This window comes from Sciurus vulgaris (genome assembly GCF_902686455.1).
Source record: "Sciurus vulgaris genome assembly, chromosome: 3".
Classification (NCBI taxonomy): domain Eukaryota; kingdom Metazoa; phylum Chordata; class Mammalia; order Rodentia; family Sciuridae; genus Sciurus; species Sciurus vulgaris.
In genome coordinates this window covers 45,085,464-45,100,968 of record NC_136463.1, presented here as the reverse complement: position 1 = coordinate 45,100,968, position 15,505 = coordinate 45,085,464, and the positions used below count along the sequence as shown (strand labels likewise).

Genomic DNA, 15,505 nt, shown 5'->3' with positions numbered 1-15,505 from the left:
TGTAATCCCAGTTAGTAAATAGGAAAGTTAAGATAAGAATCCAGGAATTCTGACTCCAGAACCCATGCTATTAACCTGTAATAAAAAATCATGTACATAGGGATTTGAAGGGATTTTTGCACTTAAAATGCAAAATTGTATATCGTTTAAAATGAACTGAATTTATTTTTAAAAGGCTCTTGATTCAATGTGCTATGTTCAGTGCAGTTCTAATTCTTGAGTAGTCAAGAATTCACACTAGGATTCAAATCCTATGGCATGATGAAGAAGGGGAAGTCCAGAGCCTGGGAATGATGCACTGGGACCTGTTCTTCCTGAGCACCCAATCCACCTTCCCACCCTCAACTTGGAGAGACCTGGAGACTGCTCCCTGCAGCAAGAACCTGAACTGGATACTGGTTAGAGAAGCCCTAGTAAAGCATCCACTCACAGGAGTTCTTTTCCTTAGTTAGGACTGTGGTGGGAGGAGTTATGGAAAAATCAGACAGTGGTACTCAATGCCCAAGAGCAACACAGTCATGGTAACAAAATTCAGCATGACTGTGTGGTAAACAAGACTTTAGAAAGTCTACCCTCCATATTTTCAGAAAGATTGGAAAGGAGATGACATTCACTTAAAAATAAAATATGATCTCAGGAAACACTAAAGGCCCATATTTTAAAGGCTTAGTCCCCGTAGCACTACTGGGAAGTGGTAGAGCTTTTAAGTGGAGCTGAGTGGGGCTAGCGGAAGGCTTTAAGTCATTGGAGTCACCCCCTTGAAGGGGTCTGAGGGACCCCAGTCTCCTCCTCTTTCTGGCATGACTGGCATCCCAGTCATGAGGTGAGGAGCTTTGCTTTGCCATGTTTTCCCCACCATAATGTGCTAACTTGTCACAGGTCAAAAAACAATGGGATCAACTGGTCATGGTCTGAAATCTCTAGAACTGTGGGTCAAAATAAACATTTTCTCTCTATTAGTTGATTACCTCAGGCATTTGTTATATAGTGACAAAAAGTTGACTAACACAATATGCAAAGCATTGACTATCAGCAACACTGAATATGATGGGATATTTGCTCATTCTGTCTAAAAGAACACTGAGATGATGAAAATTTTTAAGATTTAAAAGACATGGAAGAAGACTGAGAAGATCCAATATAAGTATAATAGGAAGCATAAAAAATTAAAAATAATGGGAGAAAACTAACCTGAGATAAAGTGTTAAGAGATTTAAAAAGGATCACCAATGACCAGGCAAAAAAGAATGAAAAGGGATTCACACCAAGACATAATAATCAAATAAATGTCTGAGTTCTAAGTACTGTGCTGGTTTAGAGCAAGTGCACTCTGAGTAGAGGAGGTGAGTGGTTTCCATGGTACTAGAGCCAGTAGCCTAGGGATGACTAGATCCTCTCTGAAGGTCTGCCTTCACCACCATGGGGCTTTAGATAGAAGGTGCTAGGAGGCTCATGGTGAACAAATCATAGTGAAGACAAAGGAGCACTTTCTTGACAACTGGCCAGTCAAGGTTGAGCTGAAGAAGACAAGGATGACTCAGGCCTTCAAGAGGCCTCTGACCCAAACTCACTACTCTGCAAGGCAAGTATAACCTGGCCTTCCCACCCTACTACAGGCACAAAGAAGGTAGGAAGAGGGCCTGGGGAAACAGGCCCTTACGAGGTCCACAGAAAGGAGAAGAAAATGAGTCAGGCCCCAACCCTGACCATCTAAGCCAGCTCAGCCATGGAACTAATCCCCCAAGAGTCAGTATTTTAAAGAAGAAAATACTGAGTGTTTATTTGTTTTCAGAATGTTGAAATACCCCCTTGCAGCTGGAATTCATAAAGGAAATGAAGGAAAATACTGGAAAAGGCAGGTTCTCCCTTAAACACCCCAACCCCATGCCATTTGGCTAATGGGGAAGGTAGAGAGATGTGACCACCTGGTTTCAATTTGGGACACTGTAAAGGACCATCTTAACTTGAGTTCTCTTTGGGACAGAAAAAACCACTGTGGCAACTGTATCCCACTTTGCCCCAGTCCACTTCCTTTATCCCTCATTTTTACTATTTCTGAAGGCATTCCCTATAAACACACATCTGGGTCTTAAGGCCTATTTCCCCAGGAAGCAACCAATATAATCAACTACTACCTTATTGTATATTTATAGTCCATGAACTTAATTTTAAAATTTATTTTATTTAAAAGCATCTTTTTAAAATTAAAATTAAATTCCTGGGTTAGTCTCTCATTTATTTATTTATTTGGCAGTGCCTCCCACATGCCAGGCACATTCTCTACCACTGAACTATACCTCCAGTTCTTGTTTTATTTTTTAAAATCAGGGGTCAAAAATTCAATTGCCTAAAGAACCAGATAAGCAATAAATATCTGTGAAGGTCAAAATAAGAACAAAGGGAATAGCAGGAACTACGACATGTAGAGAATAAAATATTTTCAGGCCCAATAAAATATTCTTATTCAAAAAACTCTAAAGCTCTCTATAAGACAAATGAGCTTTGTCAATTTGTGTCATCTAGGCCATTCTTTTACAAATAAACAATCAGCGTACAAACAATTTGCATTCAGTATTGTTCATTCACCTTTATAGCAAGCATCTTCTTATGTTTGGTTATAATTCTGACAATTACAGTTTAAAATAGCAGTGTGCCTATTATCCAATGAACCCAACCACCATAATTACTTCATCATTCCTTTATGGTAAGAGGGCTAACATGCTGGGAGGTCACCCAGTCATGTTTGTGATAGCATTAGTTAAGGGTGTTTATTGAATGTCTCCCATAATCACTTGTGAGCCTAGATTAATTTCTCCAAATTTAGTTTTAAAGTACTGTTCCTCATACATACACAATAAGCTTGACAGTTTTGTAAATAAAAGTGACCAGGACTTTCTCAAAGATAATACAACCATCATAATATTGCACAAATATTTTGAAATCTGGAAAGAACCTTCTTTGGAATAATGGTCAAAGCTGACCATTTTACCTAAATATGAAATAAAACAGAAACCTTTAGGTCAGTTAATAGTCTGCATTCTTTTCATGCCAGGGCAAAGGCTACACTTGTATTTTAGTTATTGTTTCCCTTTGTTTCCCAGACTTATGCAGCCTTATTTGGAAGTTTCCCTTTTTGGTCAGCAATTGGGGAAAAAACCTACTCTGTAGAAATTCAAAATGCTTTATAGTGTGAACTCTCCAGAGCATACAATATAATCCATACTTAAAAAGTTGGGAGGGTCTTCATGGATGTAGATATAGTTTAGGTTCTCATTTTACCAATTTGCAAAACCATCAATGTCAAGAAAGGAGGAGAGGGCTAGGGAGACAGCTCAGTTGGTAGAGTGCTTGCCTTGCAAGCGCAAGGCCGAGAGTTCGATCCCCAGCACCACACACACACACACAAAAAAAATGTTAAGAAAGGAGGAGAAATGAGCCCAAAGTGTCTCTCTGAATCCAGGGTTTTAATAGCCCAACCTATCACCTAGGGAAAACAGTTTGTTTATTCAATGTAATACATTTGTAATCAAGCCTCACCAGAAGTCTCTCCCTGTATTGGTCCTCTTCAAGCTAATCCATACTCCATCTCATTTTTCAAACACTAAACTTTAAGTCTACAGTCTTGAGAGGTAAGCAGACAAAAATTCTTCCAGGGACGATATCCACAATAACACTGGTAAGCTTCCTGTAAATCCAAGACTATAGAACAGAACTCTTCCATCATTTTTCCTCCTTTTCTCCTCACTTCAGCTCACCATTCTCCTCACATCTTTCTCACATCCCTTCTCAGCCTCCCAGCAGCTAGTTCTCTCTTCCTTCTCACTTTTTAGGCATGAGTTCTCATGTGGGAAGAAGTCTGAATTTCCCTCCTCACAATTTCTGGGTGGGTCCCATCAAACCCCAGGGGCTACTCAGCAGCCACAGCAAGCAAAGAAACTCAGTCCTGAGAAAGAAAGGGAAAGATTTACTTGGGAGATGACCTGAGAGTTGAGACTGAAAGGATGAGAAGTAGGATGGTGTAATTTTTCTTCCAAATTATCTTCCAAATTGGAACACTTTTGAGAATAAAACTAGTAAAAGTTCAGTGGGACTCTCCTGTGTAAATTGGGGCTTATGGTCAACCTATGAAGGGGTCCACAGATACAGCTGTAAAGCAACATGAGGAAAGGTACAAGAGCCCCAGGGTGAAGAGCAGGGTGTGCTTCTAGGAACAGAGGGGAAGGTCTATGGCAGGGGAACAGCACCCAACCTGCAATTACAAAAACCATTCAGCTGCCTAAGATTATGCCAACCCAGGTACAGAAAGAGATCTCTAGCAAAGCTAAAAATGTCTGTACCTTAACCTTTGCATCTTTTTATTAATAGGAGAAGCAGTAACTAGTCTGTCCACAGTTCTGGCAGGTTTGTTCTGGTTTTCAGGCATGCAGGAACAGATCAGAGGCAGCAGAGGAGGAGGAGGTTAAAAATGCTGACGAGCATATGACCACAGTGTGTGGACTGACCCCAGCAACAAGACGTCCCCAGAGCACACCCAGAATCAGGCTGGTAACGAATTAACATTAATGGTGGTGATCCAAGTGATGAGATGATGAGAAAATAGTAAAAGGAAGAGGGATGTCTAATGTACTGTAGTTTGTACTTGAAATGGTTGGCATAAGGCTCTGGATACCAAATTTATTATACAAAAAAGGTCATTTTAATGTATAGTTTATATCTAAAATTTAATCATTGCTTCAATTACAGTTACTGCTCTTTCTTATTCTCCTACGATTACTGATTGAAAATCCCAACCAAAACATAAAACACAAGAGTAGAATGCCAGAGAAACTTAGGGTATCAGGGAAGTGGTGAGGGACACACACACACACACACACACACACAGACACACACCTTCTCACAAAACTTTGACTACCTGAAAAAGAGACCATTTTACCACAGTTTGGGTCCAGCTGAGTAAGCATATAATTCCATGTAACTGGCACACTGTAATGTTTTCAGATTGAAGGGAGAGAAAAGAATATAACTATAAACAGATAATTTTCATAATAGTTTTATGACCACTGTGAATAGGCTCTTTGTTTATCTGTTTACAGATCAGGAGGTTAGACTGCTGATAATCTGACCTTCCAAGAGTTGTTTTTACTTCCCCCCTTAATTTGGTTGCTGGTGTTAGAGAGAAAAGCAGGACCCATTAGATAAAGGAGATAAATTATTTGGCAGATTACACAATGGGGATTTTCAAGAGCTTTGGAGATTGTTGGCATGAGTTTTTATTGGGTATAGTTTCAGGTCAAAATTTATGACTTTACATTTCTAGGTTTGTCAGAAGCCCTAACTGTAACACTTGTCCACAACAAAGTTTAATTTAGGACAAATAGTTGGAAATAAGAGAAAGATCAAGGAGAAAAGACTGATTTTTCTGAACAGAGCAAGGATTAAAAAAGAAAATGAGCTGAGAAAGCATCGTGGTAAAAGAATATCTATGAATAGATATGAGTTATGAAAGACCAGGGAAATAGGGATCCTCTGAAAGGGATGAAAGGAGACAAGGTAAGCAAGTTCTCTGTGATGACCTCCTCCCAGAGAGTCCTCTTGGCCCAGGATCATGAGTTATCTTTGAAGTGCTGTGAAAGAAAAACTCTTCTATGCACAAGCTCGTCTGAAGTTCATAAAATTAAAATATTTGTTTAATCCCAGTTTTAAATACTTGACCATATACATTAATTTAGAAATAATAAACCTACTCTCCTGAGAATTCAAATTTTTCCTGGGAACATGAAGATTAGCTGCCTTCAGTTCATCAGAACCCTACTTCATGCTAAGAACTCTTCAGAGTCAGGGGCTACAGAGATGACAAAGACAAGAATTCAACATCCAAGGGCTGGGGTGTAGCTCAGTTGGTAGAGTGCTTGCCTCATAAGCATAAGGCCCTGGGTTCAATCCCCAGCACTGAAAAAAAAAAAAAAAAAAAAAAATTCAACATCCAAGGGAAGGTGATGCCAGAGAGGACCCTTCAGCAAAGGGAATTAGAAGTTGGTGGACAAACAGGATGAAGAAGAGGGAAAGAGAGGCTGGGGTTGGTTGGAGGACTGTTCTGGAAGAAGTGTTTTGTCATGTGATAGCAAAATCTTCATAAGGACACACTGAGTCTTTCAAAATTCTCAAAGTTTTCGTGTTGCTTCTATGGTATTACATGGGTTGATGTGATCTGACTGGAACCATATAATTTTTTTTTAAAGTGAAACAATTCAACAGACTAGATCTAGTCAGGCAATATACCCAAAAACTTTTCTGAGTTAGGATGTTTAAATGTCTAAAATCATAGAATGTTAAAGTTAGCAGGAAATTTAGAGCTAACCTTGCACATGTGCACACACACACACACACACACACACACTCGTATTTTTTACATAAGGCAACAAGGTACCAACAAAAACATGTTGTTAATTAACTTTTTATGTTAAAAAAAATTCCAAAGAGAGGATTTAGAAAAATCTGATTTAAAATTCGTTATAAGGTAAAAATATTTTTCAAATCAATCAAACCATTATATCTAAAAAGAAAAACCCTGAGATTGGGATGGATGTCTAAGAGGCATTTTACAAAATTCAGCAAATATTTATGATTTTTTTTTCCTGGTGCTGGGGAGGAACCCAGGACCTTGTGCATGGTAAATATGTACTCAACCACTGATCTATACTTTCAGACTCTATTTCTGATTTTTAAAAATCAGAATAATGAAGGATAACTCCTCCATGTAACAGATGATATCTATCTCATCTCTCTAGTTTATATGCTTCTGAGAATTTATGGTTTATCATAGAGGGCTTGCACCTTTCTTATTTATCCCCCAGGTTTTATACATTGTGTTTATTCTGTGACTGACCTTTCTATCCCCACCACCACACCCCCGTCCCCACATGGGGAATTGAACCCAGGACCTCACAAATGCTAAGCATGTACTCTACTAGGACCTATATCCCCAGTCCCCAAATGTAACCTTTAAATAAGGCAATCATTATTAATAAATCATTCATTGTTTATTCTTGATTACTACTAACATAAAAGAAAACTACTGTTATACATTCACATATGTAAATACATATATATGCATACTGCTTCATATTTGAATATGTATATTCATTTCCAAGATGGTTATCTTACGGAATTCTCCTTAGTTCTATGTTTTTTAAAAGATCTTTTTTTTTGGGGGGGGGGCAGGTACAGAAGTTGAACTCAGGGGAACTCAACCACTGAGCCACATCCCCAGACCTACTTTGGATTTTATTTAGAGACAGGGTCTGACTAAGTTGCTTAGTGCTTCGCTTTTGCTGAGGCTGGCTTTGAACTTGTGATCCTCCTGCCTCAGCCTCCCGAGCAGTTGGGATTATAGGCATGTGTCACCCAGCCCTGCTCAAAAGATCTGAACTACTTTAGATAGTATATCTGAAAACAACATTGCACAGTCCTACCAGGGTACCATTGTTTTGTTTCAGACTCTTATGGGTATGTTTTTAGTTTCTTGTTAAGCTGCTTTAAGACCATTTTAGTTATTATCTTAAGAAATGATTCATGCCATTCCAATAGGAATTAAATGTTTATGAGGTAGATGTTAAATTTTATTAAATTATTGACATATATAGTAAAATAATTTTTCTCATTAAATGTACTTATTTTGCAAATCCTACTTATACGATAATATTACTGCACTCTTGCAATAAGCCAGTTTTTAACTGACGGTGTAATATTTTATTAAATCTATGATACAAATTTGGCTTATATTCTAGTTAGAGCTCATACTTCCACATTAGTAAGAATGTGCTACTATAGACTACTGTAGTTTTATCTACTTCATTCTTTAACAATCTACTTCTATACTTTTTAATTCTACTGTTTATTTTAATGTTCTTTAATATTTATTCAACAAATATTTACTAAGTGCTATCCATGGGCTAAGGAAAGAGAAAAATTGAAATAGACAAAGTTATAACTTACTGCATTAATTTCTGCCCTTCTTAAAAACTTTCTTACCTTTTTTTTTTTTTTTTTTTTGAGATAGGGTCTTGTCATATGGCCCAAGTTGGCCTCCATCCTGCCTCAGGCTCTCCCAAAGAAGTAGAACTCGGACATGGTACTACCATGCCTGGCCTATTTTTTATTTTCTAATGCTTTTTGTATACTTCATTTATTTACATTCTCTCTTAATAATATAAGCTTTCAGAAGAATGAAATTTTTTTATTATTTGTGGCCTTAGTATTTCATATTATTTTTCTAAATGATTTATAAATATAGTATTCAGTTCCTACTGAGTCAAAATATTAAAATAGTTGTTTTTAAAATTTCAGTTTTTATTATTTACAGTTTATTGATTATGATCACAGAGTAACCAGTAAAATTTCCCTTAGAAGACTACAATGAGTCTATATATGAGACTATAGTGAGGTTTTCTTTTTGGCCTTAATGAGTAGATAAATGTTTTAACCATTCCATGAACATTCTGAAAAAATGGTTTGTGTACAACACATGGTTAAATTCTCCCATTCTACCTGTGAGTGTTCCCAAGGATTTCTAATAGATTTTGCTTTCATTACTGCCAGGGTTTTGCTATTTCGTGTACCAGATTTTGTAACTGCTACTTTTTCTTCTTGGATTATAATTTTACTAACATAAAATGTCCTGTCTCATTTGAGGTACTCAGGTTGTGTGTATCTTCAACTGATCATTTCTATTGTTTCAGTGAAGTGACCTTGTAAATTAAACAAAGCCTAGATAGACATCCACAGTTAGATCATGTTTGTTTTACTATCAAAAAAGATACTTTAGATAGTTTTACCTATGACTTGCAGAAATGGGGCATTAAGATACAGAAAGTATAAGAAAAATAGCCAGTGTTCTATCAAGTCAAAGGTCTTTGTAGTTAGGTAGAAAAATATTTTAAATGCAAAAGAAGTGCAAACTCTAATCAAGTAGCATGCCCATATGAGTGTGGGGCGTGGGGGGTAGTTTTTCAGGTTTCTATCAGGAGTGATAAGAATTAAGTAAAATATAACTTGATTCCAAAGTACACTGGCATTATAGCCACCTCCTTGTTTAAGTTTTGAAATCCATGCCATAGAAAGACTACAAAGATTTTCAACTTAGGAATCTATACCTAGTCAAACTATCAATAAAGGGTGAGGGCAATACAGATCAGGACAAGGTTGAGGAAATTTGTTATTCACAGACTGTCCTTGAATATGCTCAAACCAAATATGTTTAAGAATATGTTCAACCAAAACAAAAGGGGCTCAAGTTGATATCATCTGATGCCTAAGGAATCAATCCTTGGCCCTGCCTGATACGTCTGTTAAAAATCTCAGCCAACTGAGATGGCAATCCCAAAAATTATATGAAAAGAAATCCCAATATTATTTGGAATAAAATGTCATGCAGTCAGGCATAGTGTTGCTGACAGGTAATCCCAGCAACTTGGGAGACTGAGGCAGGAGGATTCCAAGTTCAAGGTCAGCCTTTGCAACTCACCAAGACCCTGTCTCACAGTAAAAAAATAAAGGACTGGGGATATAGCTTAGTGATAAAGCACACAGTTCAATCCCCACTGCCACAAATAATTAAATAAGTAAATAAAAGTCATATAAGCATCTTTTAATCATGGAAGGACTTAGAACAAGCAGAGAAATAGTTTAGAAGAATCAAACAAATAGTTAACACTAAGCTGCATTTTAGAATTGTATTTTTAATGTTTAAGAGAATTGGATCTATTAAAGAGTTACAGGTCAACCTTATGATTCCACTCTAGTGTGTAATTAAGTGATTTTAATTTGATTAAGTGATTTTTAGTGATTTTAATCTGAAAGTGTGCATTTACAGATTACATACGTAAAAAGAGAATGTATAAGTGTTTTGGAATACGTATGAGGACCCAAGAATCACTACGCAGATTAGAAAAATTATTAAATTTATAAAACTTAAAAAACTGAAATTGTTAGACTTTAACAGGAACCTAGCCATATTAATACACATAATTTAAAATGCTTAAAATGTTAGTGAAGTTTACATGTTGAACTGAGGATTAATCAAAGATCCCCTTAAAACTGATTATTAAATTTTATTGAATTTATAAATAGAATATCACAATGATGAACTCAAAAGCTTAAATTGGTTTATTATTATTCACTTTAACTGACTTAAGTTTTTAAATCAAGCAGTACCTGAAAAAGCATATTAATGAACAGTTTAACCCATTCATATTTATTACAGCAACAGATACACTTCTTACTCATCCTTTTAAAATATGTGTTATCACTGATTTTTTTAATGTAGACACCTTCATTTTTAATAAAAAAGGTGCATTTTCCAAAGTATGTCTCTAAGAACACTGTAAAATTTTTCATGGAATAAAACATACTTGAAAAAAATGCATACTATACTCTCCTCTTAGTAGATATTAAAAAAACTCTTGACAAGTCCATGAAATTGAAAACTAATGACAACAGAAGACAGTAATTCCTCTGCCATCTGACCAACCTTCCACCACCTGAATTCCACCACTAGCCTTGTCACACTAACAATATATTTAGAAAATTTACATATGACTTGCAGAAATGGGGCATGAGAGGAATAGATAGCAGCAAAATGCACTTACTCCTCAACTTTTGTAGTGAGGGTCAGTAGAGAGCCTTGGAAGCTAATAAATCAAGAATCCATAAAACATAGCATATTATGTAGAATTATAGAGATAACCACCACAGCTTTGAAACGCACAAATAAGATGAATTATGGATGAATAGAGGGATTAAAAAATAAATGAATACAGCAAAACATCATTTATCATTATTTATAGAACCCAAGTGTTTAGTATTTTCAGATTAAAATTTTTAAAATGAAATGACAAATGTGGTGGAGAATGATCATCAAAGAGACAGCTAGTGTTCACCACCATCCATGCTATCCTCTGCTTGACACATTGCAGACACCTTCCAGTCACTTGGCGTCCTGGTGGGGCTGTGTGACTGAGTTTGGACTGTGGAATGTGGGTGGAACTGGCATGTACCAAACCCAGGCCTGACCCCTACAGCCTCCTGCAGGATCATCCAAGCACTCTGCTCTCCTGACTGCAGGCAGATAAATGGCAATCCAGGAGCCATATGATGAATACAAAGATGAACATCCACCAGCCTGAGTTTTTAACAACCATCAATAATTCTCCTAAAGGCACCCAACTCACAGCAGACTGTGAAAGGAGGGATAAATAAACTTTTCTGTCTAAACTGGCTATTTAGGGAATTCATCTGCAACCACAGCTATTACTACCTATAATACAGAGTGGGACTTGAGGAGGGAGTATAGATAGAAATTACTACTTAAAAGTATCATTTGTATTTATCTTTTAAATGCATACATGCAAATTTAAAACAAGTAGTATGAAGACTGTCAACTAGTACTGGGACTAGGGAAAGGCTTCTAAGCTCAGTTTCTAAGGGATCCTTCAGCCTACTGGGCACCTTTGCTTGAATACAAACAGGAAAAACTGCAAAACAGACCCCTTCCTCTGAGTTTATACCCCCAGTCGGGCCCACTCACCCCTTTACCCAGATGTCTTTTCTTTTAATATATATTTTTTAGTTGTAGATGGACACAATACCTTTATTTTATTTATTTATATTTACGTGGTGCTAAGGATCAAACCCAGAGCTCACATGTGCTAGGCAAGCACTCTACCACTGAACTAAACCCCGGCCCTACCCAGATGCCTTTGAGTAGTGTACAGACTACACAACCATGTTCAGCAGCCCTGACAATGCAAGAACTGAAAACCTGGTTGGAAACAAGGTTGTTAACTGGGACCTTCTAGGAAATAAGAGATATGGTCTTCAGCATGCAGTTCTGTTTCTAGCGGCCCTTACACATGAATTCTCTCAAGTCTTTTACTTGATCCATTTTTCTTACCCATCCTGCAATATTATGATACATCACAACAACCCAACTCAGAAGATTGCAGATACCACCAAAGATGAACTCTGTTTGCCACCACAGCAAATCCACGGGCTGGAAAAGAAGTAACTGTTAAAAACATGCCTCCAGCCTGGACACACCCCAAAGTGGGCAAGGAAGAGAAGACCAGGAAGAGATGGTACACTCCAGCACTCTGAAGCCTGCAGAAGGAGCCTGAGAGGAGAATTTTACCTCATTTATTTTTTATTTATTTATTTTGAGATGGGGGTCTCACTATGTCACCCAGGCTGTAGTCCAACTCCTTGTCTCGGTCTCCCAAGTAACCAGGACTAGAGGTGTGTGCCATCAGGGCCACCTTCATTTACCCTTTAAAAAGACCTCCTCTATCCAAACATCTGAGGTCCTACAGATACCAGCAATCCTAAAATTCTGACTGACTGCTCACAAAGTACAGATTCTAATCCAATGTACCAACTGCCAGTTGAGGTACCCCATCCTGTCCCAGTCCCAATGGTAAAGCAGAGTGAAAATACATTCATCTTTAACAAACTCTACTTTCCAGAATCTCATTGATACATTTCACCATAGCAAAAAGAGACTAGTTAAAATTATGCTCATCCTTTCAGTCAAATGCCCAGCATTGAAAGTCTTTACCAAGATTTCCTAATCAAGTATCTTTAACTTGCAACAAATCAGACTGAGGTCCTATTCTGAAATTATATACTCTGAAAACTACAAACACAAAAAATGTCATTAACATAAAAATATCTTGGATTTCCTATTCATCAGAGTGCTTTAAAATGTAAGGTCACTTAGAAATTGAAACACAAAGATCCAAAAAACTCAAAAGCATTGACAAGAATGACAGTCTTTACAATTTTAACTCACAGGAAATAATAAACAGGGTTTTTCACAATTCTCGGCACTAATTAGAGGTGTTTTGAGAATGTTACATATCCTTTACCTAATAATTTACCAACAGGGCTTACCCAAGCTTCTTTGCACAGAAAAACCAATATATTGTTCTTATTTTATTATATTGGTTATTCTGAACAGAGGAGCTTGGACAAATACTGTGTAACTAAAGACTTCTTTCTATGTAATCTATGCAGTAAACCCACCCCTAACATTTTTCTTGACAGTGTTTCTGTGTAGTTATTAAAGTTTTCAGTCCTGGCTACTGTACAAGTCCAACATGCCACAAGTACCAGGGAGGCACCCACCTTTGCCCAGTCCCAGGAATATGGTCAAAATAAGCAGTTCAAGGACTGAGAAGTAAATGAAGAGCAATAGACTGAGGCTGAGACAACCAAGGTTTTAATCATAACATTGCTCCCAATTCAAGGGATAAATCATTTGGACAAGTCACTTCACCTCAGAGCCTCAATTTCCTCGTTCAAATTAAAAATTAAAAATTAAAATTACTCCTCTGAAAAAAAATTAATAGTTTTGACTGGTCACCTGCCACCAAAGGACTCCAGCATTAGGTCAACTACCTCTTTCTAATGACCTAGGATGCCATTTAAATCCATTGACTTCATGTGACATACAGAAATGTTCTGTTTCGTTTTTAAATGCAATCCGTGGTTATCAGCATCTACCTCTGTGCGGGAGTCCAGGATGATGGACCAGAAGATGAAATCTAGAGCCCAGCTGCCTCTACAACAAGCTCACTTCATTTCTGAGGAAATAAAAATTTGATAAGCTGGAGAAGTTCTGCATCCCAAAATAAGGACAGATCACGTTGGGTAAGAAACAGTCACAATCAAGCCCTTGGTCTGAGTATGAGTAACAAATCAGCTGACGGGGTCGCCACCTTCCGCGGGACTTCAGAAAGTGTGTGATATGCAAATGATGCACTGCAAAACGGACAATGAGCCAGAAAACCACTGCCAAGTCACACTTTTCGTCGCAAATGCCCAGAAAGTCTGCGAGAACTGCCTACACCGCATAGGGGACAAGAAGGGTCAGAGGGGTTACACCGTGAAGACTGCACGAAGACCCTTCCTCGACCCCCTTCACGGGCCCGGCCTGAGAGCTCCTTCCCGCTCCACTCTGAGTCCGGGCGGACCCGGGGCTTTCAGGTACGTGTTTATAACGAGTGGCATTTCCTGGTCGCGGAACAAGCACAGGTAATTTCACAACCCCATCAGCGCATTCCAAAGGCAAGAATCACACCGCGGGAACTTCACCTTTCCACTCGCCCCACTCCGCGCAGCGGGTAGCACGACGGCCGCCCGCCCGGGAAGCGGGTGGGGGAAGGGCGCTCGGAAGGGGAGGGGGCGCGGCGCGACCCCCGCCAACCGCACAGACCTGGTTCGGGATCCTCTGGCCTCCCAGAGTGGTTGCCCATGCTCGGTCGACGCGGTAGCTGCCGGCTGGCCGGCCTCGGACAGGGTGTCCACCGTGCCGCAGAGCGCGCCGGCTCTGGCTGGAGAGGCAGCTGCGTCCGCTGGTCCGCTCCAGTCAAAGAAAGGGCCGGGCGCCTTCCAGTTCCCGGCGGCCGCCGGCAGAGCCGCTCCTCGCGCCCGCGAGCGGGCCCGCCCCCTCATCTGCATACCGTCCGCCCTCCTTGATTCCACGCGGCCCGCCCCCCTCATCTGCATCCCGCCGGACAGAAAGGGCTCGCGCTCCTCAACTCTTCGCTGCTCGGCCCGCCCATGACATCTGCATATCACCCGCCCACTCATCTGCGTATCGCTCCGAGTGTCCAAAGGGTCCCTCCCGGCCGTGGGACTGACGCACCGGTTGACCGACTTCTGGCCTCCATCCGCCCACTCTGAGAACTGCAGTTGGACAAGGTAGGCTGGAAAAACCCCACTGCGGAGAGGCTAAAGCCAGGAGCCACTGAAAAGGCCAAGGTACTACACGTGTGAAATTAGATGTATCAGAACCAGAAAAACCTAGAGTTGGCACAGTGAAGACGCTTAATTAGTATTTTTTGGATGGGTGAATGAATGAATAGATGGATAAACGACTCTTGAGGAGGTGTAGAAAAATAATGCTCACAAAGACATGCCCACTAGCCAGGATAAATACTATCACTAGTAAGAAAAGTATATGTGGATCATACATAGAAACTATACTGCCACTACTGGGAATGATTAATTTATAAGAATTACCCTGAGCAGCTTTCTTCTTACAGTGAAAACACTTAAAACTAACTAAATCAGCAGTGACAGTGTTTAGAAGTAATAAAATCAATAGTGGAATGCTAGTCCTGTTTTCTGTATCACTGAACGTTACAGTCCATTTTCAGTCATTTTTCCTAACTTAATAGACATTTAGGACATTGCTGATCACTCCCAGCATCTCAAAACTATTCACTTGATTTTCAGGATGCTACACTCTCCTAGTTTTTTATCTACCTCCCTGGTGGCCTCTTCTCAATCCCCTTTGTTGGAATTGACCTCTAGACTCTGGAGTGCCTTACAGCTCAATCATCTGACTTCTCTACTTTTTTAGTCTTTTATTTCCCAAATTTGTGTGGGTTTTTTGTTTGTTTGTTTGTTTTTTGGTACTGGGGATTGAATCCAGGGGTGCTTAATC

At 39.1% G+C, this 15,505-nt stretch overlaps 1 protein-coding gene across 7 annotated transcripts in view; it reads right to left on the bottom strand.

Moving 5' to 3' along the window:
- The window catches only part of SPECC1 (sperm antigen with calponin homology and coiled-coil domains 1), a 274,574-nt gene that overhangs the window by 138,682 nt on the left and 120,387 nt on the right, over positions 1 to 15,505 (bottom strand). For 2 of the 7 annotated variants that reach the window (XM_079131659.1, XM_079131662.1), the window contains exon 1: positions 14,270 to 14,367. The exons of the other annotated variants lie outside the window; for them this stretch is intronic. In XM_079131659.1, coding sequence (XP_078987785.1) covers positions 14,270 to 14,309 — 40 coding nt within the window. In that variant the 5' untranslated portion in view covers positions 14,310 to 14,367. Of the gene's footprint in view, positions 1 to 14,269; positions 14,368 to 15,505 lie in introns of those variants that run through there. 7 annotated transcript variants of the gene reach the window in all.